We start from the raw sequence: 25,510 nt of genomic DNA, 5'->3' as shown, positions 1-25,510 counted from the left end.
GAGTTTGGTATATTAAATTTACCCAAGGTCATAAAAATACCCTCAAGTTTTTAATGTATTCTAGTTCAAAAGGGAACCTTTATTAATGCCAATTAAATATGCTGGTACAAAGGCAGAGTGCCTGATGAATAGTTGTATTCATTCAAATTCAAAATACAGAGTAAAATTTTTGTTACGGTTGCTAATGTCCTGAAATCTCACATTAAAATTTTTTTCTTTCTTTGCTGGGAACATTATCAGCATTGAAATTATAAGGTCAACTTTCAAATATATTAAAAGGTTGACATCTTAGCAGTACATGCAAAATTTACAAGTGAAGTCTTAAAATTTGCTATCCTGGAGATAAAATACATTTTAAAAATAAATAATCTAATATAATGAAAATGATTCAAAAGAATATGTATAAAGTTTTCGAAGAAGATAGTCCTGAGTTTGCCTAAAATTCTGTAGTTCATCATGTGAGTTCAAAGAAGTTTTTGAATCTTTACTTAGTTTACTCAGTTGCAAGAGGAGTTGATGGCAGGATGGAATCAAATGGTTTATTTAAAATACATTAATAAGCATAGAACTGTGATCAAAGATGGTTGTCTTAGATATCACTACAATGGTTGTCATAGATATTACTACATTACTACATTAGGGCTTTTCCTCCACATGCCTTTTTAGTATTTAGTCAGTAATCATTAACATTCTGAGCCCCGGTGGCACAGTGTCCAGTAAACATCAGACTGCTAACCAGAAAGTCAGCAGTTCAAACCACCAGTTGCTACACAAGAGAAAGATGAGGCATATTTTTTCAAGCTGTGAGTTAAAAGTAAAATTTCAACTTGTTTTAACAAATCTTTTTTCTTTTACCTAGTGGGTTTTGAGTTTATGTTAATGTTGGTGGAATAATTAGAAAAAGATAAAGAGAATTCAGGAATATAATTAATATGGAGGTTTTGATCTAACTGGGGTCTTCATGGAAGAAAGAGATGGCAATCTACTTCTGAAAATTCAGCTCCTGATTGTGTCTTCTCTGGTGCACATGGATCATGATTCAGATTCAATGGCACCCCATTTAGATTTTTTTGGTTTATAATTCCTTGGGTGACACAAATAGTTAAGACTCAACTCCCAGTTGAAAGTTTGGTGGTTTGAATCTTCTCAGAGAGGCTTCTGAGCAAAGACATTGTCGTCTGCTTCCGATAGGAAATAGTCTTCAAAACTGCTCTATGGAGCAGTTCTCTTCTGCACTCATGAATTGGAATGGGCTGGCCAGCAACAATCAAGGATGACAGCTTTTGAATGTAACCAATTATAGTCTGCACCTGTATGGCTGGGGCCAGCAGTGTGCAATAATAGAAGAGCCTTCTCATCTTCTACCCCAGTCATGAGAAGGGTATAGAAATGAGCAGTATTTCATTCCATGGTTGTCATGGGGGGATGCTAAGCTGTTGGCAATGACCAACTGCAACTTTTTGGTTATTTTTGTTCTCTTAAAGAACCAAACCTCTAACATTTTAAAATAAACAAACTTCAACTCTAATGTAAACCATGGACTTTATTCAATAATCATGTATTAATCTGGTTTCATCAATTGTAACAAATACAGAGGGTTTCAAGCTGTTATTAATAGAAGAAACTGTGTGCAGAGAGAAGGGATTGTGGGAAGGCTTGATTTGGGAAGTTTTCAGAAAGTTTGTGGAGAAAATGGAATGGAAAAATTATGGAATTTTTCACAAACTTTTTGAGGCTCCTCTCTTATTGGACAGCTCACCAAAAGTTGGTGTTTCAAATCCACCAGCAGCTCTGTGGGTGAAAGGTAAGGTTGGCTGCTCCTATGAAGACTCACAGTCTCAGACACCTTACAGTGGGTTCCCTTGAAGTGTAATCCACTTGGTGGCAGTGGCTAGGAAGACTTTCTGTGCATTTTTTCCTATAATTCTAATGCTACTAAAGAAACAAATTATATATATATATACATATATATAAATCTCTCTAAGCAATGCTGAACACCAATGTATAATAACATACCCAAACTTCTATCTGTATAATGTAATAGAATTTTGACCATGCGCACCAATTAATTGGTCTACTAAAATATACATGCACATTTTAGCTGGTAAAGTAAGATTTCAGAGAAAAGCAAAAACATTTTTAACCAGAATTTCACACGTTCAGGTGACATAACAGTGTGGACAATTTGGCTAGAAGGAGCTGTCTTAAAGTATGGCAATATATTCTCAGAGGTTTACACATTTGCTCAAGGGAATGGTTGTGGGCTTTCTGGATCAGAAAACGTATCTACGTTCCTGCTATCTTTTGGAGACTCATCCTGTTTTAATCTGGCCTTGTTGGCCCTAGTGAGGTACCCTAACATTCTCTTCTCTGTAGCTGTCAGATGTCAATGTCTTTTGTGTGTGAGCTCATCATGTGGCCTCAAACACTGGGAGTAATACAAATAACTGGAACTCTTCTTGCCTCCTGGGGTCTCAACATCCTTACAAGCTATAGTATTTCTATTTCAAGGAGCTACCACACCCCCCACTATATAAAAATGTCTACACATCCTTTATTGATATCCACAAAACACTAGAAACACACACAAAAAATATAAGGCAAACTCCCTCAAACTTTGTGCTTGCTATTTTGATGGAAAGAGAAAGGCTGAAGGTTCAATGGTCCTCTCAGTCCCCCTCCCCCCCACCTGTGTCTCCCCTCATCTTTATCTCTGCTTCCCCCACATCCCCCCCCCATTCTAATGTATTTCAAACGTGGAGCCCTCCGCTTGCTTCTGGAATGGAGCATACACAATGGAGTCACCTTGAACAGCAAAATGGTCAGCAAGAATAAAGAAAGAAACAACCAAACGGCTGACAAGAAGGAAACCGGAACTGACAGGATAGTCCAAGACTGAGACTGAATACTTGGGGTTGCACCCTCATCAGACGGAACCCCCACTACCACGCCTGTGGTGACACTCACACAGTTGTTTAAACAGAGTCCGGAGGGTGGAGCTTCTTGGCCACCGATGGCATGGGACTACCACCCTCTGGCTCGCTCCTGCTGCTCAGTCTGCTTATTGATGTGTGTGGATGCCCGTGGAATAACGTGGGGGAAAGACTGTTTGGCGCATAGAATGTGCTTGCTCCCAAGAGAACTGGCCTCGTCCCTGGGTGACAAGGAGAAGCTGGAAGGCCACTGCCCAGTGTGCGGTCCGCCGGCAGAGTCCTCAGCCAAGACGCGTGGGGAAGGAAACTGAGGGTCACAGCCTCCTAAGCCCTGTCCTTGGAGCTGTCCTTAGGCGTCAAGACACCACTGCCTTCCCACTGCATCTTCGGGTTGCAGTCGATCCCCAAGGGACTTTCCTCACCGCCAAGTTCTTCCTATGCCCATTATTTTAGGGTTGCTAAAATAAATGATAATAAAATGGTTAACTGACTAAAGTTAAGCTTTGCTGTAGTGCGTGTTGTAACGCACCTCCCAAATCGCCCTGTAGCCACACTTCCCAGAGAGCTGCCGCTGGAGGTCCCAGACTGGCCTGGAGGAAAGGCCATGTGGATGCACCTGTCCTCGAGGCGCGGTCGCCTTCGCCCCGATGTGAAACTCCCCAGGGACTGCTGCAGCTTTCAAGCTGCTGGCGGTTTTGCTGAACGTCTGGGGGTCAACCCAGCAGGCCTATGTCTGCCGCCACCCAAGACCTTTCCCTCCAGGGTCCCTGGGCCACCAGCACCCTGGTCCGCAGCCATCATGGTGTCGTGTGCACCAGCCTTGGATATGTTCCCACGAGTGTGCTGCCCAAGTCCCAGGAGATGTCAATCGCAACGTGGTTCGCACACCCAGATCGCGTGTCCTCTGGGAGCGACCACAGAGCGTGTCCGTTGCTCACCCCTTGGGGGCATGGAGAGGAAAGCCCGGCCTGGGGCTGGTTCTGCAGGTCCTCGGGAGTCTCCGGTGCAGGTTGTCTTGGGGTTCCCCCAGTTCTCATGCTGGGAGTTCCTGTGGTTGCTCTGGGGATGAGTGTGAGTTCACGCTCCCCCGAGGACTCAGGCTTTCTCTACCGACAGACAGATAGAGAGAGGACATTATCCTGGGCTCGGTTATCCCTCCTCCAGGCCACTGGATGGCTCGGTCTTAGGCACCCATTGCGCCCTTCTCTGATGAGCCATCTCTTCAGAATTGTGCTATGACGACAGAAGAAGACATTGAATGCGCAGAAAGAGTGAAAGACGGCACCCACCTAAGGGACAGGAATTCGTTTGTTACACCATTTAATAGTTTCATCTCACCTTTGGGAAGTTATAGTTACAATAAAGTATTTGAGGGAAATCAAATCCACAAGCACATATTGGAACCAGTGGAAGCCAGGGCAGCCCCATCTCTCCTGTGGTCCTGGGGAGCCAGAGGCCCAGGTTCAGGCAGCCCGAAGCATTAACTTTTAAAGCATAAGACAGATTGGAGGTTTTAAACCGAGTTAGCCCTTTTTGCTCATACGTATGCAATTAAATTTTCCAAGTTGTTAGTGTAATATTTGAAGGATAACGTGTGTCTAGTCCTTCTGAGCTTATATAACACCTTTGTATCGGTTATGTCACTTGTGCTGAGGGATTTAATAAACCGGGTGCTACTGGCATTATGTTCCTATGTGATCATGATTAACAAAAAGAGCAATTTGATATGTTTGTCCCTATGCCCTGTACATCAGTTATTAAGATCTAATGTTGCATGATGACCTAATTTTTTGATGATTCCTGTTCATGCAGTCAAAGGGTTTAAGAGGAATGGTATTGTTAAGCAGGGAAATATTAGAAAGTGGATAGAGAATTAGGTGAGCCAGCTTTAAATAGATGATTCTGCTAAGAGAGCTGAGTTATTAAATCTGTATTTTTCATTCCCAAGTCCACAAGGAAAATCTCCAAAGTAATAAAGTTTGATCTCTTTAGGATCTATTACTTCCAGGCAATGTAATCAATTTTTAGAATTTCCGTGGTTCCGGATTTCCTGGATATTCTTCCTGGGCTGGTGATGGAGTAACTGAAGTCAGTAGGTGTGGCAGCATTTTGGTCACTGAGACGCCCTCATGCATTAATTTACCTCAGGAAACTTCACTATTCCCCGACATCACTGTTAGGACCAGATATATTATAGAGATCACTGAATGCTGCTTTATCTCACGGCAAGGGAGTTTAAAACATAGCATGAACGAAGTAAGCCTGAAAGTTTTCTTCTAACAGACACAATGAAAGGTTTTCCTTTGTTTGTTTGACCAAGGTCGTTGTGCATGTTGAAAAGGTGAAGTAAGTGTGCATCCCAGAATTGTCAAGTCCTTATAAGGGTTCTGAGGGCTGTCGTGTCGATACTGATGGACAAACGAAGAGCCTAGACCGAGACAGTTTTGTTAGAGTGCGCACATCTTCGCCTTTTATAAATTAAATAAGGCTGGCAAGTGGAAAGGACGGATATGCAAATACTGAAGACCACGTGTTCATGACAATAACAGCAATGGTGAACTCTCATGGAGCGTTTATGGTGCTCTCCCTGCTCCAGGCAGCGTCCTCACACGAGCTGTCTCTACAATGCACTCTGAGCTCTCAAGGACACAGAGGGACTCAATTGCCCAAGTTTGTGCAGCTATTAAAGGACAGAGGTAGGGTCCTACCCCGGGAGGGTGGTGCCATCTGTGACTGTGGAAAAGGTTAGTGTCTCCTCAAGGCACTTCAGGATGTTGCCTTGGTTTGGGCAGCCTCACCGCTAGTGTAACAGAAAAACAAATGAGCTCTGTTGGATAAAGAAACAGTGAAAGATTCATCTTTCAATTGAAAAGAAGTTACACTAGGGAGGAGACCCATCTGGCCAATAAACATATGATAAAATGCTCCTGATCATTAGTCATCAGAGAAATGCAAATCAAAACAACCATGAGATACCATCTAACACCTTTGAGGCTAGCCCAAATCAGAAAATCAGACAGCAACAAATGTTGGAGAGGATGTGGCCAGATGGGAACTCCCTTACATTGTTGGTGGTCTTGTAGATATGTACAGCTGCTATGGAAAGCGATCTGGTGATACTTAAAAAGATGGAAATTGAGCTACCTTATGACCCTGCTATCCCTCTACTGGTCATATACCCAGAAGAGGTAAGAAATACCACAACCAGTCGTATGCACTCTGATGTTTATTGCAGCACAATTCACAATCACAAAGAGTTGGAAACAATCTAGATTTCCATCGGTAGACAAGTGGATCAGTAACTCTGACACATACACACAATGCAGTACTATGCATCACTAAAAAGCACTGATGAGCACATGAAACACATCTTTTCATGGGAAGAGTTGGAGGAAATTATGCTAAGCGAAGTCAGCCAATCACAGAAGGAGTACAGCATGAGTCCCCTGAGGTAAGTGTAATCAGCACAGTAGGTATAGAAGAGAAGCCAACTATGTCATAACATTTGGGTTGAGATACAGGGAATGGGGAGGAGGTTGGACCAAACCCAAGGAGGTACATGTTGGTCCAATACAAAAATGGGAAAAGGAGGGAGTGGAGAGGAACAAAAGAGGGGGGGCATGAAAGTGAAATGACGATGGAGGAAGCAGGACACTAATCCACCTAGGGAGAGAGTACTGGTCTCCCCACAGACACGGGAGTGGGGATGCAGACCCTACCATGACGCACCAAACCGTGAGGACAGCGTGGCCACGTGGAAGGATGCATGTAAAGAGAGAGCTACAGGGCTGCCCCAACCAGAGCCAGACTGACCCCTCCCTTGAAGTAGGTGTGGCGGACAGCAGCACTGAACCTACAGGGGGAGAGGGGCCAGCATCACACACACACACACACACACACACACACACTCACACTCACACACACACACGGAGGCAGGCCAGGAGGAAGGGAGAGAAAGAGTGGGACTGAATCCCACGCTGGCACACCAGGCTCAGAGGATGACATCGCTGCAGGGAGTTAATGGGACACAGAGGGGACTGGGCAATCTACAACAGCACAGGTCATGCTGTCCCCTGACTGGAGCAGACTGTGGCAGAGGACATTTCTGGGGTCACATGGTGGGGAGGCCATGGGGTCTGAACCCCCCCGTAATGGAGCGAACCAAGAAGGGTGCATGCCAGATCAGTAGCTGGAGTGAGGCAGAGATACGAAGCCCCTGAGGAGCCTCCAAGGGCACTCCAGGCCTGGAGGGGCAGCTCCTGGGCAGTCTTGAAGGCCAGCGAACAGACCGGGATTTTTGTATATTTCTTCTCTTTTTATTTATTTATCCTTATGTATTTACTATTTTCATTAAAAAAAATCAGGTAGGGCTATGTCAGAGTCGGTGTACCTACCTATATAGGATAAGCACTGGAGGCATGCCTGAGGAGAGAGCAGCAGGACCGATGGTCCTGGGGAGACCTGGGAGGTGAAGGGAGTGGGGAGGGGGGCGGTGAGCAGGCTTCAACATGGACGGGGTGTTGGGGTCAATAACAAGAAGCAGATAGGGATCCGAGATGGAGTGGAGGAGAGCAGGTGTTGGAATAACAGCAAGCTATCTAAGGGAGGTACCAAGAGGTAGAAATAAAGAGAAAGTGACAGTGAGGCAAGAGGAAGGTAAAAGGAAACAGAGGAATGCCCAAGGAAGCAAAGCAATGAATAGAGATACAAACATGGTGGTGTACATATATAGATACATTAATCCACAAAAATAGAGGTATTGGCCCATGTACATATATTTATACGGCAATACACTGAGGCAGGGGATGGACTTTGGGCCTCTCCTCATACCCTCCCTCAATACAAAAACACTTTGTTCTAACCAATCGGCAGTCTGAGATGTTCACCCTCCTGACACAATTGCTGAAGACAAAACGGGTGCATAAGCAAATGTGGTGAAGAAGGTGGATGGTGCCCAGCTATTGAAAGATATAAAGTCTGTGGTCTTCACGGCTTAAAGTTGCACAAGCCGCCATTCAGCAATGAAGCCACATGGAAGAAGCACACTGCCGGTGCGATCATGAGAAATCCTAGAGACTGGGTAATAGGCACCAGCAGACACATAACAAATAAAAACATATTGTTGAGAAGGAGGGGGCTGGAGCAGAGATCCAAAGCCCATCTGTAGATAGTGGAACAATCTCCCGACAGAGGGGCTACGGGGAAGGGATAAGTCACCAGGGTTCAGTAGAGCACTGATGAAACACAAGATATTAATCTGGGTCCTTGAGGCTTCCTCACCCCCCACTACCATGAGCCCAGTGCTGCTTCTCAATCCAGACTAGACCAAAACTGTACACAGGTATAATTAAGAGACAGGAGCTCACGACACAGGGTGAAACGGGGGTGGGAATAGTGATACCAGAAAGGTTGGGGGAAGAGGAGAAGAGAAAGGGAGAAAGGGGGAACCGATCACAATGGTCGACATATAACCATACACCCCTCTCCAGGGGGAAGAAGAACAGAAAACATGGGGGAAGAGAGACATCGGTCAGTGTGAGAGTTGAAAATAATAACAATGTACAATCTATCAAGGGGTTATGGGGGGGGGGAAGGAAGGGGGAAGAGCTGACACCAAAGGCTCAATAGAAAGTAAATGTCTAGAAAAGAATGAAGGCAACATATGTACAAACAGGCCTGATTCAATTGATATATGGATTATGATGAGTTGTATGAGTCTCCAATAAAATTATTTTTAAAAATCATGTTTCTTGGTAGAGAAGAAAATGAGTTTTTGCTGGCAAACTATTCCCCAAGAGCCTGAAAATGTTACTTTGGTTTCCAAAATGGTTCTGCTTTACAACCAGAACTTGAACCATTTCGGTCAGGGACGGTAGGCGGCCGTGGTCCTACGTTGGAAGGGGATCGTCCAGAGTGGCTGTCAGGAAGGATCCTTCAGATGGTTCTCTAGGGCCTGTCTTCACAGGCCCATTGTCAGCTGGCACTGGAGGGGACGGCTGAAGAGTAATGCTCATCACATGCCAGGCTGGGTGGAAGCAGTGAGGGAAAGTATCCGGGAATAGAAAACAGCATTACATTAAAAATGCTTTTTCCTCTCCTTCACCCTCCCATTCCCCTTCCTTCACATACATCCATGTCCTAGAATACCTTTGTGTCCTGATATAAAGTATTGTGTTTTTACTTACAGTTTAAGTCAGTAATTTTATATGGTTTGATCTAATATGTAAATACTTTTGTGCTGCAAAATAGCTTACCTTCCTCCTTCTATTCACTCAACTGTATTTCCTTCACTCAGAGCCCGCACAGTTGAGCTAAAGTCTCTGGAGTTCAACAGGTGAGTTAAAAGCTGCTCTTTGCTACTTATTGACTGGGGGTTAGTGAAGAAGCCATGTCACTTCTGCTAAATATATTTATATATATATATATATCACAACCTCATATAACTTAAGACACATTCGAAGACTCAGATGCTCTGGTGCTAGGAACATTTTTAATCAGACACAGGTATTAAGGTAAAGCTCACTACGATCACCAGGTCACTTGGTTGGGACTTTGATTAATTGTAAGATGCTTTGTGATCTTAAGAATTGTTAAGAAGGTGGGGAAATTTGTGAGTCTACTAGAAGTGATGAAAAAGGGTAATTATTTTAAGGACTAAAAATCGGTTGCTAGCAAATCTATTCTGATCCATGGTGGGTGACTTTATGAGTATCAAGAGTAGACCTTTGCTCCACAGAGCTTTCAATTCAATGGCTAATATAAGTTGATTGCCAGGCCTTTATTCTGAGGTACGGTGGGTTCCCTTTCACTTAGTAACTGGGTGCATTTGCATCATCCAGGAAGGAGCACCATTGTATAGACTCAGATGCCAAAACACCCAAACCATTGCCATTGAGTTGATTCCTACTCAGGAACCCTGTATAGTTCCCGAGTTTCCAATTGATAGTTTTGAATTGCTTGAGTTTCAGTTAGCAGCCTAAGGCCTAACCCATAGTACCACCAGGGCTTGAATTAAACTGTCAAGTGTTTAGAACAGTGTCTTTGCCCGTAATAGTGAGCAATACCCACACTGCTCAGTGCAGAGCTGTTTGTCAGTTTAAATGAAACTTGCAGCAATTTTAGGTCAGTGAGTCCACTAGGAGTGTTTTCTCCAATTACAAAGTAAGTCAACTTCAATTTATAATGTCCATATGGAGTCATTACGATGAAAATAGACAAAATGGGGCATTGATGGGGGTGACTTGTACCAAAGGTCAGAGATCCTCCTGCACTTTATGAAGCACAGTATCTCTAATATCTAGGCCAAGGGAGGAAGTACCTTCTTTCTGTCTGTGGCTATTGATGTCTTGATTGTTATCCAAGCAGCAAGATAAAAGTAAAACAGAAAACTTAAAAGAAAAAATACCTTATCAAGAAAAATTTTACAATCTCAAGCACCTCTAAGACATAGAAGCCATTTATCACATTTTCTTCTGTAAATTCTAACACATGCCTTCTACATTTGTTTGCCAACTGCTTCCTCCCCACCTCCACTTCCGCTATCTTTGCAAAGTTGTTATGCTAATTTTAATAGAAACATGCAAAAAATTAGCATAGTGAAACTTATGCAAATACTTCCCAGAGGTAAGGAGCGGTTGGCAAACAAAGTAGAGAGTGATAGAGCACTCTCTACTTTTGTTTTACTTCATATATATGTATATTGTACATATACATGTGTATATATGTACATGTATGTATATACACATAGATGTACATACTAAACAATATATTCTAGTCCCATCCAATATACTCTTATTTCTCCTGACATTGGATGTAATACGAAAAAGTTCAATGCACATAATAAAAACTAATGAACTATTATAAATACTATCAGCAAACTCTAAGGTGGCAATATATAGTCTGATGATTATATATATTTATATATATATATATCAACTGTGATATTGTGGTTGTGGTTGTTTGTAGTTTCTATGATGTTGGCCTGGATCCACACAAAGCTAATAAAATCATTAATAAACCTTTGTTAGGAATGACAGGCCAATAGGAGAACTCAAAACATTTTGGGGAAAGAAAAAGAAAAAATTTGCACCGCACCCAATAACAAAGCTTAAAATTTAATTTTAATTAAAATATGGAATAAGAAAGGAAAACACAGTTCAAGGTATGTAGGAATCTTTAAAAATAGCATTATTCAAATTTGTACTGGTAAATTTAAAATAAAACTAGATGAGGTGGGTGTTTTCTTCTTTTCAATTAAAAAATGTTACTTGTGAATCATAAAAAAGCACAGCACCTAACCACAGGAAATCATTAAAAAAAGAAAGGAAAAGAAATCTCTAACTCCTACTGTAAAAATTCTAGCAAAGCAGTTTAAGAAACTTGAATTTACACAAAACAACCCAAAATTGGGGGGTGGGGGGATAGGTGCGCTTCCTAATTCTTTGAGGCTAGCATAAATCTCAGATGAAAATTGAGCAAGCAGTTTTTCATCTTTGAAAACAGAAGTATATCACATATATTTCAATGTTTGAGTAAAACAACAAACCAAATACACCAGTCCATTAAAAGAATAACATTATGTCCATATTTTAAGAATGTAAGAATGATCCAGTATTTGGAAATTTAGTGACATAATTCACTCCATTAATGTACTAATATGTGATTATCTCTACATGAAGGAAAATGCTTTCCTTCATCTTCTTATACAGAACCCACCTGGGAGCTCAGCATGCTCCTGTCCCTTTCTCTGCTCTCTCTTCCCTCCCAGGAGCTCTTTCCCTCAATAAAATCTTTTCAAAAAAGTTTGGAAACTGATTGTGGTAAAAGCTCTATAATTCTACTTGACATGATTGAAATATAGCATGATATACGTATTAAATCCCAAGAACAAGAAAAAAAGATAAGTCAATTTAAATAAAACTCTAACATAGAAGTGAAAAACAAATTACACAAAATGCTGCAAATGTAAGATTGCACATACAATAGCAAGGAAAAGTGTATGATAGTCTAATAAAGTGAAATGTATAAATTATGAGTGTGCACAAGATCTGAAAAGGCGAGAAAGATATGCCATTGGCTGGCAAACCCAAATACTCTCAAATCAATCCATTAATTTTTATAATTCAATAGACTTTCCAGTGCAGTGTATTAGGAAATGCGACAAACTATTTCTAAAGTGATCCACGAGGCATGAGAGCAAGGCGACAGCATGTTTGAGCAAAGAGGAAGGCTATGGGGCGCAGCAGGATAGAACCCGTAGTCCAGGCAGAGCTTCCTCACATGGGCTACTGTCACTTGGGGGGCACTGGAATGATCCAGGGGGCTGCAAAGTCAGATACATTTCATCCTCGATTATGGACTAGAGTAAAAAAGTTTTTAATTGCCAGGGGACACTGAGAATAATTTTTCCCCTGAAAAAGGGGTGGTGGGTCAGATAAGTTTGGGAACCTAAGTCTGACAAGCTAGCATTGTGCATGTATAAAACAAAAGATCAATGGACAATTTTTAAATCATGGGTCAAGGCTGAACCTTCTTTTTCCTTAAGGCTAAACTTTTAAGTGATGTTTGGGCTTCAAGAAGTTTGTAGAAAAATAAAAGGGCAGGAAAGTGTAATTTTACATGAATTTTTTAAGCCTCTTAATTACTTAGAAACATTTGATTTCTACCTCTGACAAAATAACTTCCAGGTATCTGGTTTAAGCAACCAAATACAAAACAAAGCCAAAAAAAAAAAAAAGCTGGGGGGAAATGGAACAATATACTTTGGAGCTGGAAAGATATTCTAAAATGCAGAGTACATGATATAAAAAGAAAAATTTCTGTAAGCCCAAAAACCACACACCAAGTTACAATATTAGGAGAAGACCAAGAATAAAATGCATAAAGAAATCACAGGAGAAATATCTAGATAGGGAAATATTTTTTTAAAAGGCAATGCAAAGACATACCCATGGCTAATAAACCTAAGAAAACCAAATAACAAAGAAATCTTATTTTTAACCAGGAACGTCACGGTCTGTGTCACTGGTATCTTTTGTTGCCGGTCGTGATTCATAAAACCTTGACATTGATAATGCCTAGGTTTGAGCATGAGCGTTTTCTATCTTGTTCGTTAGGAACCCTTGTGGACGCAGTGGTTACGCAGTGGCCTGCTGATGTCATACTGGAAGAGTAGATGCTACTCCAAAAGACCCTTAAAAAGTGGAGGCGGCTTTAGTTGGGGAATGGGTAGAACCTTGAAGCGTTTGAATGGACCTACTAGTAAGAGGCAGGGTGGCTTCGTGGTTATGAATTGGGCTGTGAATGGCCAGGGCAGTCATGGAAAACCACCAGCTGCTTTGCACTCCAGTGAACAATTCGTTTCGGAAACCCACTACCCAGTCTACCCAGTCCTATAGGATCGCTATGAATCCGAATTGACTCAATGGCAGTGAGTTTGAGCTTGATAGTGTTGGTGGTTGTGTAATTTCGGGCAAGTTGGCAACATTGAAAATGAAACTCTGACACTACATAAGAGAAATCTGGAAAAGGTGAGAGAGATAGTATTGGATGGGTAGGCTAAATGTCCTCAGACAAATGTATTACCTTTTCTTAAGTTTAAAATGCATATTCTCTTATCATGTAGAATAATCCATTTTACATGGATTCCAGCTATCTGTTGGCATGTTTATTTATTGCAGAAGAGATCAAAATTTCCAGGAATAGCCTCAGAAACATGTTTCTGGGTGGGGTCCAAAAAACACATTCATAAACAGTTTTCAACATCCGTTTATTACATCACATGATTACACTCCTTTCACAGAGTACTTGAAACTAGTACTGTGGCCTGACTCAAAGGCTGACTTCCAAAGGAAAAAAGAGTAAGAGCTTAGCTTATATGTCTTACATTTTTTGGTTACTAGTTTGAACTGCATAAAATCCTTTTGCCAAAGGAGGTAGTGCTGGCCTTGAGCAAACCTCTTCTCCTTTTAACTAAAAGGCACTTTGAAGTCATGTGAAAACATTTATCATTTCAGCCATATTTAATTAACTACTTTCCACATTCTTTAATCCATCAATTCCATCTCCAGGCATCTGATCCCGAAAAATACTCCCATGCAAAAAGACATGTACAAGAATGTTTATTGTAGCATTGCTTTTAATAGTAAAAAGGAAAAGAAAAGAAAACAACCAATTAATTAGGAAATGGTTAAATAAACTATTAAGTCCATATTATGGAATATTATGTAGCAGTTTAAAAGAATGAGGTAGATGTACATATATATACACTAATATGAAAATATTTCCAAGGCATACTCTTAGCAGAAAAGGCAAGTTACAGAATACATAATATACAATCCCATTTTCATCAAAATAAAATGAAATAAAATATTTATGAAAATGTATGTGTAAATGGTTTTTATTTTGCTTTTTTTTTTTTAGAAAAAGAACTAGTGATTACACACCCAATTGCTAACAGAAATTCCTGAAAGGAAATATGGTCATGAATTACTTGTGTAAAAAGAAAAGCTGTGAAAAGGCAGACATTTGTATTTACTGATTGTGTGTATATATATAAAATGCTGATTATGAACACTTCCAGTTTATATATAAGCTCGTCTGTGACTGCACATCAACCATAAGAAAATGACTGGAAGGTATGAAATGATGTAACCTTTAAATAGGGTGATGTCTGAATTGAAAAAGATCGTTCAGTTTTCATTTGGCTGTACAACAGGAGGCACGGTCTAAGAATCAATTTTAGGAAAAGACCATTCCAATTGATAAATTCAGTAACTATGGAAATTCCCAGAGGCAAGCTTTGGCATTCGATGATTAGAGAAATAACAAGAAAGTATTGCCTGCAGAACGAATGAATCAATAGAAAAGTGAATTTCAATCACATAAACTCGCCTGTATTTTAATCAAAACGCATGGAATTCATTAGAGGCGATATATGGTGCATGTGCTCTTCAAAATGTACATCCTAAGCCTCTATGGCACAGTGATGGCGATGATGTGAACAGAGAGCTCCTTCACGGACCACAGTGAAGGTAAGTGAAGACTTCTACCAAATTTAGTAAGATCGGCACTTTTTTTTTTGTCCTCTATGACTTTACTCAAACTAAAGCAAATCGACCTGTTTCACTAAGTAGATACAACAATGGCTTCAAGGAATTGCATGTGGGCATTCAAGGTGTCGACCGCAGCTTCCCGGACCCAGTCTTGTGCCCATCCTACTGAGGTTTCCCTGCGCTGCTGACTTAATGGGAAAAGCATATAAAACAGAGTTGGCATGAGTAAATGCTTGAGCCAAGAGGGTTAACACATAGGTCATTTTTTAGCATCACGCCACAGTTCACTGATGTGACAGTACGTGGTTTTCCACGCCATCAGGCCAGTCTATTCCTGCCTTACTTGCTGTGTTTCTTCTATGGTGATTAGCAGATCCCACCTGATTCTCTGCTGCTCGCTGTTGACAGCTGTCATGGCAAGGCTTTCACTGTTGAACAGCGCAAGAACAAATGCATATTTCTGTACTGTTATTCTCAATGAAAATCCAGGACTTGGGATTTCTACACCATCCAAAGCAGCTCAAGGAGAAAAGAAAAAGTTCAAACCAGTCACCAGATCCAAAATTAGCATTTTATTCAGAACGCTGGGGTCAGAGGTGTGTCATTTATATTCTGGTACACAATACAGAGGCAAAGCTGTTGTCAGAAGTTGCTCCCGTTTAAAAGCTTTTTTTTTTCTTTTTCCTCCTCCTCCTCCTCCCTTTTTTTTTTTTTTTAAACACACAGTAGTGCTACCAGTGTCAGGCCACCCCTCACTTTTCTTTTCTCTCACACTTTTTTTTATTTTTGTATTTTTTTTGTTTTTGGTACAAATTATGTAAAACATTTGTGCTAAGAACTTTTCTCCCTCCCCAAACAGAAAAAAAATTAAAATTGAAAAAAAATTAAAAACTAAAAATTGAGTATTCTAACTACAGTTCAACAATTGAATCAAATGTCACTTTGTTTTGTAAATACTTTATCCATAACGAAAGATATAAACATGCAAAAAACCTGAATCCATAGTCCAAATAATACATACACATGTTCTGAAGTTTCTGTACTTCTCCATAGACTATGCCAATAAAACATTATGTACACACACCATTTTTACAGTGAAGTGGAAAAAATACAGGAAATAAAAAAAGTGTACATGGATTAAGACCAAAATGTGTCTAACATTCTAGTTTATGAAAAAATTCAATTTTGCTACAAATTGGTGATATGAAAACTCCCTTTATTTGCAAATGACTGCTTAAGTTTTAAGATTTTAGTGGGGGAAAAAAAACCAAAATCAAGTCTAAAGTCTAAAACTAGAAGTAAATGTACATCTTCCAATCTCATGGCCTCATCTCCCAAGGTAATAAAATTGCTCCATGAGTTTTTCGTTTTGTTTTAATTCTGTATTTTAATAAAAGCAAATGCAATGTAACAAAAGCATGTTGAAGCATATCATGGTTTAACTTACTGCTCCCACCACAAAATATTCTGCCTTTTACTTATCATTTCAGAAATCAGTACCATTAAAGCCTTAAACATAAAACTAATTCCAATCTGAAAAAGGTACAAAAAGGCACGTAAAATCCCAGTGCTTCTGTACTGTAAAATTCAAGTGTAACTGAGCTCAGTGTTTTTCCAAACAGTATTGGATCACTGATATTCCCTCTGAGCCCAAATGGGTTTGCAGCCTATGCCAAAGCCTCCAGGAAGCAGTGTGCTAGTAGACTACAAAGTTAAAGCCTAGCTTCTGTATGCTTTTTGGGAATATCAGTTGAAATGTTTGTACTTGTCCAAAAACCAAGTTCACCCTGAAGTTCAGTCATCCCCTCCGCCATACATGTCGGCGAGCTTCTTGAACCGCGGCCCCCAGTCGTTCAGGTAATCATAGTCCTGCTCACCGCCACTGCTGGAGGAGTTGAGGGAGCTCAAGGACCCAGCAGTGGACCCACTGCCTTCATAGTCAAAGACTAAGAGGGAGTCATACGGTGGAGCGGTGGGATCATTGTCAGCAGCTTTCAGGCCCTAAAAAACCGGGAAGAAAACAGAAATTTAATGAGAGCTACACAAAACTGCTTCGCAACATACAAATTCGATTTATTGTGATGTTTGAAAGTCATTCAAGAGCATGCATCTTTCTTCTGCAAAGACACTTTAAGGAGTCAAGTTCAGGGAGGCCAAAGCATACAAGGAACTGAAAAAACTCACTGCCATCGAATTCATTCCAACACCTAGTGGCCCTGTAAGACAGAGTCGGAGTGCCCCTGCGGGTTTTTGAGGTTGCAAATCTTTACGGAAGCAGACGGTCTCCCCACATCTGCCTTCCACCGAGCACTGAGGAGTCTCCAATGGCTGCCTTGCAGTTAGCAGCTCAACTCAGAACCCACAAGGCAGCCTGTGTTTCTTGGTCATGTGATTTTATACTCTAGTATATTACGTGATTTCCAGCCGATTCTGACCCATAGTGGCCCTATGCACAGCAGAAGGAAACAGTGTCCTGTCATATGCTGGTGTGTGTGTGTGTGTATTAACTGAGATGTGTTTGACAGGGGGTGAAAATGAATGGATAAATAAGCATATGAAGCAGAGAAGGCGGCTTAAATAGCATAATCCATTGCATTTGATGCCCAGTTAATATTATTAAAGAATTTTATTTTTTATTGATTTTAATGAAGGTAAATATAAATATATACATATATATATACACACATACACACACACACATATATATATATAGTTGCTGTTGTGGTTGCTTGGTTGGTGTTTTGTCTTGATTGTTTCTACTTGGTTTATCTATATAAGATAGGTTTAGGGAACCAGTGGAGAGGTCTGGGGGACCGGCCTGAATCCCAAATACTAAGTAGACACCTGCCCTCCCACCAGAAGAATTTATTTCAAAGGACAACATTGAATTTGTAGCTCCGGGAGAGGGACATATCTGATCAGAGCACATGGATGCTGATGAAGGGGGAGGAGGAGAGAGCGGAGCAAATCCTGGCCCACCAGACCTTGAGGACAATGATCTCAATTAGAGCAGTCAGTCCACAGGGAGGACTACATGGCCAGCCCCACTATGAGACATGACGGCCTTCGTGACCCATAGCTCTACAGGGGACAACATCGCTGACAGTGTGAGAATTGCACCCAATCTGATCCAGCCACACTGAGGAAAAATACTAAGGGGTGTAGCAGAACAGCCAGGGAGTGGAGCAGCGAGGTCCCCAGGGAATGCTGAAGGTGGACTTTGGGGTCAGGGTGTGGTGCCCCAACAGACTGGACTGGAAAACACTCATAAAGGCCAACGAACAATCCTTGAACTAACTACAAGCTTTTCTTCCTTGTTGTGTATTTTTTGTTGTTGTTTTATTGTATATTGTTGCTTGGTTTTGCTCTACCTTGTTTTTGTGCATGTTATTATCTCCACAGGTCTGTCTAAATAAGATAGGCTGGATGAACAATCTGGAGAAAACAACAGGACTGACAGTTCTGGGGGGACATGGGAGAGGGGGAGGTGGGGGGAAAGGTAGTGATGTTAACAAACCCAGGGACAAGGGAAAAATAAGTGATCCAAATTAGTCATGAGAAGGGTGTGGGAGGCCTGGTAGGACATGATCAAGGGTAATGTAATCAAGAGAAATTGCTGAAACCCAGGTGGGGACTGAGCATGATAGTGGGACAGGAGGAAAGTCAAAGGAAATAGAGGAAAAAGCTGGGAGGCAAAGGGCATTTATAGAGGTCTAGATAAAGACATGTACATAGGCAAATATATTGATATATTAGGATGGGGAAATAGATCTATATGCATCTATTCATAGGTTTAGTATTAAAGTAGCAGAAGGACATTGGGCCTACACTCAAGTCCTCCCTCAATGCAAGAATACTTTCTTCTATTAAATTGTCATTCTATGATGCTCACCTTCCCGACACAACCACTGAAGACAAATGGGTGCATAAGCAAATGTGGTGAAGAAAGCTGATGGTTCCTGGCTATCAAAAGATATTGCATCTGTGGTCTTAAAGGCTTGAAGCTAAACAAGCGGCCATCTAGCTCAGAATCAATAAAGCCCACATAGAAGAAGCACACCAGCCTGTGTGATCACGAGGTGTTGAAGGGATCAGGTGTGAGGCATCATCAGAAAAAAAAAATCTTACCATAGTGAATGAGGTGGGGAGTGCGGAGTGGAGACCCAAAGCCCATTTGTAGGCCACTGGAGATTCCCCTAGAGAAGGGTCTCGGGGAGGAGACGAGCCAGACAGGGTGTGACGTAGCAATGATGAAAAATACAACTTTCCTCTAGTTCCTAAAATGTTTCCTTCCCCCTGCCTCCATCATGATCCGAATTCTACCTTGCAAGCCTGGCTAGACCAGAGGATGTACACTGGTACAGATAGGAACTAGAAACACAGGGAATTCAGGGCTGATAATCACTTCAGGACCAGTGGTGTGAGTGGCGATACTGGGTGGGGGAAGGGGGGTGGGTTGGAAAGGGGAAACAGATTACAATGATCTATATGTGACCTCCTCCCTGGGGGACAGACAACAGAAAAGTGGGTGAAGGGAGACGTCAGGCAGGGCAAGATATGACAAAACAATAATTTATTATTTATCAAGGGTTCATGAGGGAGGGGGGATAGGAGCGGAGAGGGAGGGGAAAAATGAGGACCTGATGCCAGGGGCTTAAGTGGAGAGCAAATGTTTTGAGAATGATGAGGGCAATCAATGTACAAATGTGCTTTACACAATTGATGTATGTGTGGATTTTCATAAGAGTTATATGAATCCCTAATAAAATGATTTTTAAAAATAGGCATGAGAAGCAAGCCCAAGGAGAAAGCAACAGGACTGATGGATCTGGGGACCTTTGAGGAGGAGGCGGTGGGGGGAGTAGGTGGTGAACAAACAAGGTCACGGACAGGGGAACAGTTATGGATCTAAAATCGACAGAGAGGGGGACACAGAGTCCCTGGTAGTGGTGGAGCAGCCGAAATCTAGTGATGAGGAATTACTGAGAGGCAAATGAGGGTTGAACGTGATAGCGGGACAGGAGGAAGGTAAAAGGGAATAGAGGAAAGAACTAGCAAGCAAAACAATTTATAGAGGTATACACAGAGGTGTACAAATGTAAATATATTAACACATAAAATAGAGGCATTGGGCTATATACCTACATTCATATGGTAATATATTAGGGCAGTGGACAGACTCTAGGCCTCAACTTAAGTATTTTCTCAACACGAGAACACTTTGTTCTAATAAGGTGGCACTGGATGATGTCCATGGCCCCAACACCATCGCTGAAGACAAAGCAGGTGCATAAACAAATGTGGTGAAGAAAGCAGATGGTGCCCGGCTATTAAAGATATAGCATCTGGGGTCTTAAGAGCTTGAAGCCAAACAAGCGGCCATCTATCAGGGAAGCAACAAAGCCCCCATCGAAGAACAGTCATCAGAAATTCAAAAATAAACAACCTCACAGAGGTGATGGAGAAGGGGCAAGGTAGAGACTCAGAGCCCATCTGTGGACAACTGGACATTCCAGAAGAGAGGGGATGCATAAAGGAGAAAGTGCCCACAGGGGGTCAGTTTAGCACCAACAAAACACTCCTTTGGTTCTTTAATCCTTCCTCTCCCCACTATTATGATCTCAGTCCTACCTCGCAAATCCCGTGAGACTGGTGTGCAGACAGGGGCACTGAAGAGAGCTTTCAATATACAGAATTCAGGAAAGACAAATCCCCTCAGAATCAGTAATGGAAGTAACAATTCCAGGAGGGTTGGGGAAGGGGCAGTGGGGAAATAGCAATGATGGCAGACTAACCTCTCAAGGGGGATGAATGCCAGGATGGTAGGTGAAGGGAAACAGAATGGCAGTGAATGACATGTATCAATAATAATAGCAATACATGATATATTAAAGGCTTGCATGGATGGCAAGGTGGAAGAGGGAGGAAAATAAGAGGAGCTGATATCAAAGGGCTCAAGAAGAAAGATAATGTTTAGACACTGTTGATTCCAACAATTGTTCATGTCTGCTTGGTATAATGGATGTATAGATTGTTACAATAATATAGACTGTTATAAGTAAGAGCCCCCAGTAAGATGATGTATTTTTAAGAGATATTTTAGTTTAAAGAATATTTATATTACTACATTTGCTGAACATAAAAGAGGTTTTTTAAGTTGTATTATGTAAGTACTATAAAAATGTATTCAAACATTTACAGAACAAGAACTACTATTAACAAGTCTGTATGTACACCTGCGTCCATGAGGCGAGACCAGTTTGAATGAGTAATTATAGGTAATGTAAGTTACATGAAATCATACCAAGGGCCTTGAAATCGAGTTCAGAGTCAGGGTCCAATAATTCTGACAATTAATGTGTTTAATAGAAATTAAACGTAAAAAGAGGGGCATGGGGATGAGGGTACCTCGGTGCTCCACAAGCTCGCAGTCCTGCCTAACAGACATTAATAGGCTATGAAGCAAATGATAAAGACATAGCAGCATCCTAAAAATCAGGATGCTGGCAAAACAAAAGATTCATTCAGAAGAGCAACGAGAGTTAAGAGTTCAAAGAGGAAGGGGCGTAGTGTCTGATCTGAATTCACAAGTACTTCAATAGACAACTAGAAGACAGATGTGATTACAAGAAAAGGAAAGTTGCTCATTAAGTAATTTTTTGCTTTTAACACAACAGAAAACATGAAAGCTATTGGAAGACGTGAACAGATGTTATTATTGTTGGTAATAGGTTGGCCCCTGTGTCTTGCTGGGTGCTGTCAAGAAGATTCAGATGCACAGTGACCCCAGGTTCAACAAAGAAGAAACTGCTCCGTCCTGTGCACATTTCACCCTTGTCACTCCGTTTGAGCGCATGATTGCAGCGACTGCGTCAATCCACTTCATTGATTGGATCCTTCTTTGTTCTTCGCTGATCTTCTAATCCACCCGGCATGGCGTTCTTCTCCAGGGACTAGTTCCTCCTCAGAGGCTTCCAGCCCACGAGACAAAGCCTCAGCATCCCTGCGTACAGGGGACCCCGAGGCTGCTCCTCCCTCTGCGGTACCTGCTTGCTCCTTTGGTAGTCCATGACCATTCAACATTCCCCAGCCAGAGAAATGATGCAGCCTCAAAGAATGATGAGCCTGTGAGACACCGCATGACGTCTGGTCACATTAGAAGGCATTCTATTGAAATTATTCAATCACAAAGGGGTAGATTTTGTAGGACACCCAATTAGAAAACAATCAAGAAAAGGCTTCCATATTAAACGACAACACCGGCAAACTTTGATGGCACTGATGGAAGGGAGGGAAGAGGAAGTCAGAGGCCGGAGGGCAGCAACTCAGAGAGCATAGCACCGAACTGCCACTTTGGATTTCTGAGGCTGTAAATCAATCTACCCTTTCTTTTAACTGCGTCAAGATTTTGATGGCCTATTCTTATATTCCTGTTGGGGTTCTCCAAAAGATTATCTTCCATTCTTTTTCTCGCTTTCTTTTCAGAACTTCCTTGACTTCTTGCTTAGCTTGGTTACTTGTTGGCCTGCTAACCCCTAGTTCAGCAGCTTGAAACCACTGGCCCAGGAAGACAAGGCTTTCCACTCCTTTGACAGTCACAGCCTTGGAATCCCACAGGGGCAGTTCTAGCCTGTCCTATAAGGTCACTCTGAGTTGGGAGAGCCTTGCTGGCAGTGAGTTTCCGTGGGTTTTTAAAATTCCTTTAACAAAAGCAGTTCATGATTATACAATCCACTGGCGATCACTGTGCCCTGCCAGAGCATCTCATGCTGTCTTCAGGTTTCATAATTACAAAAAAGGCAAAAACCACTGAACTTTTCAAGACTTTTGAAGGAAACCATCCGTCCAGGCAGAAGGTTAAAGCCTCTAAGTGTCTTCCACTTGGACAGGACTGAGCTTTATCCGACAATAAAATATAACTTTTTGAAAATGACATTATGTAAATTCTTGGTCATTTTGCAGCTGTTCCAAAAGGGTCATTGTCAAGAGAAACGGATGGGGACCGTGTGTGGAGCAGCAAGGTGGCTGGGCTAAATATTTCTCCTTTCCCCCAACAGAAAAAAACAGAACTCTCCTTCCCGGGCGAGCCTGATTCTTCAGGTGTGAACTCCATCTCCCGCGTCGGGTAACACACTGCTGTCCACTGACACGTCATGTGCGCTTCTTTCTTCCCACCACAGCTTGACTGGCTTTCGAAAAAGTAGGTGCTGGGTTCAATTTTCCTGCAGAGGCAGATCTTGAACTCTCTGGAGACATGTGAACTGACTGCTATAGTTTCAGTCTCCTCTGCAAAGGCAGCTCTGGCTGGATTCGTGGTGAGCTGATATTTATAGACATCTGATCTTGTGCTTTATATATGCTTTTACAAGAACCATCAAATCTCGAGTTCTTCAGTGAGGGAAAAGATAAGAGATATAAGAGGAAAGAGGTTCTATTGATTCTCTTAAATTCACTGCCGTCTGAAACCTCGGTGACTCTGTCTGTTTTGGGCCTCATTATATCCTGCCTGGACCACAGAAAAAGCCTCTTTCTTGGGTCTTCCTGTCCCCAGCGCTATTCTTGCCTCTGTCCTAAAAAGACTCTGATTGGTGTCTTTCTCAAACACTGTTTGACATCACTCCCCGGGTAAAATCTTCTGATTGCTCTTCATCACCTGAAATACTGTTTTGCAAACACTGGGATATGAAAGATGTTTTTCAATTGATGTACACATAGTTGGAAAAAAGTTCCCCTTTAACATTAAATTAAAAATCGATGACCTAATCATAGCCTTAATCTAAGAAGAAGGAGCTCTTTCGACATGTCCCTGCTCAGTGCCTGCCCCCTGAAGTGATCAGTGAAGGTCGGTGCTAGTGCAAAGTGTGGTGAAGAAAGCAGATGGTGCCCAGCTATCAGAAAGAATAACATCCGGGGATCTTAAAAAACAGGCATCCATCTAAGTAAGGGGTCAGCTAAGGGCACACCAGTCCTACGTGGATCCCAAAATTATAAATAATAATAACCATACCTGGAAGGGGAAACAGTATTAGAGCCTAAATTCTGAGTACATTTTTTTTTTCTTTTTGCAGGAGGTTATGTGTCCAGAGCCCTGAGGCCCGGCCACTACTTGGAATTTATTAACCTGAGCTCTGAGTATTCTTCTACCCCAGCCTATGTGACAGAGCACTGCAGCTATGTTTGACATCCTTATCTTGCCAGATATAGTTAAGGAACTCTCCATCTGTCTGTACAATTCTATCTGCGGTCACTGTTCCTGGAATAAACTGCTTGCAACCTTGGGTAAACATGTGTGTAATGGTTACAGATAAACACCTGCATCTTGCTTCCCCCACTTACTGTTCTCAGGGAAACAGCTGCAGCTTGCTTCCTCCATTGCTGGCCTATATAAGCTGTACCTTTCCACTCAATAAATAAGACTTGATCAGGCTACTGTCTTGTTTCCATTTCTCGTGTCTGCAGTTCCCGTGGGTCGGGACAGTTATGGATAACAGTGAAAGCCCACAATCCATTTGCAGGGTCCTCTTTGCTGGTTAAGCCTCAAGTGAATCCCATGGACCACTCCGGACCAGTGATGGGAAGGGCCTTGTATCAGCGTACACTGCAGGTGGATGACTACACTTGTAGTCAGATCGAAATGTGACACCCTATCATGTGATTTCCTCTCGATCTAATGTAACATTTCTCCAGCTTTTGATATTTTCTACTTTGTTTTTGAGCCAGGTTTTTCTATTTCATTCTATCATTGTTTTAGGTACATTTGTTTGCATTTTCTTGAATTTTGTATGTTTTTCTGTATATGAAACCCAGAATAGGCAAACCTATGGAGGTAAGAATTGGATGAATAGTTTCACATGTCAGAGGAAATGGAGAGCTAACAACGAGTACAAGGAAGAAGAAATATCCTGGAATTGATAGCACTGACGGCTGCACAACTATTAGGAATGTGACTGGATTATTGAAATGTAAGATATGTGGATTGTTGTTGCTGAAACTGCTAAAAATTCAATAAACACCCTGATTTTAAAAAATGCATTACCAATGTAAGCAACAATTATAGAATATGTGGTCAGATGTAGAAAAAAATAAAACTAGGCGGCATTACTCAAATGCCTGATATTTGGGAAACCGATGGGATAAAGTCAAAATTCCTTAGGAGAGGATTTGGTAAACATAGCCTGGCCCACCTTTCCCATCTCAGCTTTCCTCAGGCCCAGCAAGAGCAATTATTGGTCACTGCCCAGATAAACAGACCACTGGGTGGCACAAAAGGAGCTGCCCTGTGTTAACTCAAGGCTGCTAACCCCAAGGTCAGTGGTTCAAACTTACAAGCCACTTCCTGGGAGAAAGCTGAGGCTATCCCCCCACCCCATCCCCCAAAGATTTGCCAGTTTGCCGCCCTGGGAACTTTGTACCTAATTATGCTGATTTGGAAACCACCTGCTGGCAGTGGGCTCAGGGAGTGGCACAAAGGGTTAAGAACCGAGCTGCTACAGTCCCTCCAGGGGATCCTCAGAAGACAGGCGT

The 25,510-nt window shown here is 41.8% G+C and overlaps 1 protein-coding gene across 1 annotated transcript in view; it reads right to left on the bottom strand.

Moving 5' to 3' along the window:
• Nucleotides 1–15,543: 15,543 nt before the first annotated feature.
• The window catches only part of CDH2 (cadherin 2), a 256,551-nt gene continuing 246,584 nt past the window's right edge, over nt 15,544–25,510 (bottom strand). The window contains exon 16 of the mRNA XM_075533054.1: nt 15,544–16,987. Coding sequence (XP_075389169.1) covers nt 16,781–16,987 — 207 coding nt within the window. The 3' untranslated portion in view covers nt 15,544–16,780. The remainder of the gene's footprint in view (nt 16,988–25,510) is intronic.

Source organism: Tenrec ecaudatus, chromosome 15, assembly GCF_050624435.1.
Source record: "Tenrec ecaudatus isolate mTenEca1 chromosome 15, mTenEca1.hap1, whole genome shotgun sequence".
In the NCBI taxonomy this organism is placed as follows: Eukaryota; Metazoa; Chordata; class Mammalia; order Afrosoricida; family Tenrecidae; genus Tenrec; species Tenrec ecaudatus.
The sequence above is the reverse complement of the archived record's forward strand: the minus strand, read 5'-3'. Positions and strand labels throughout refer to the sequence as shown.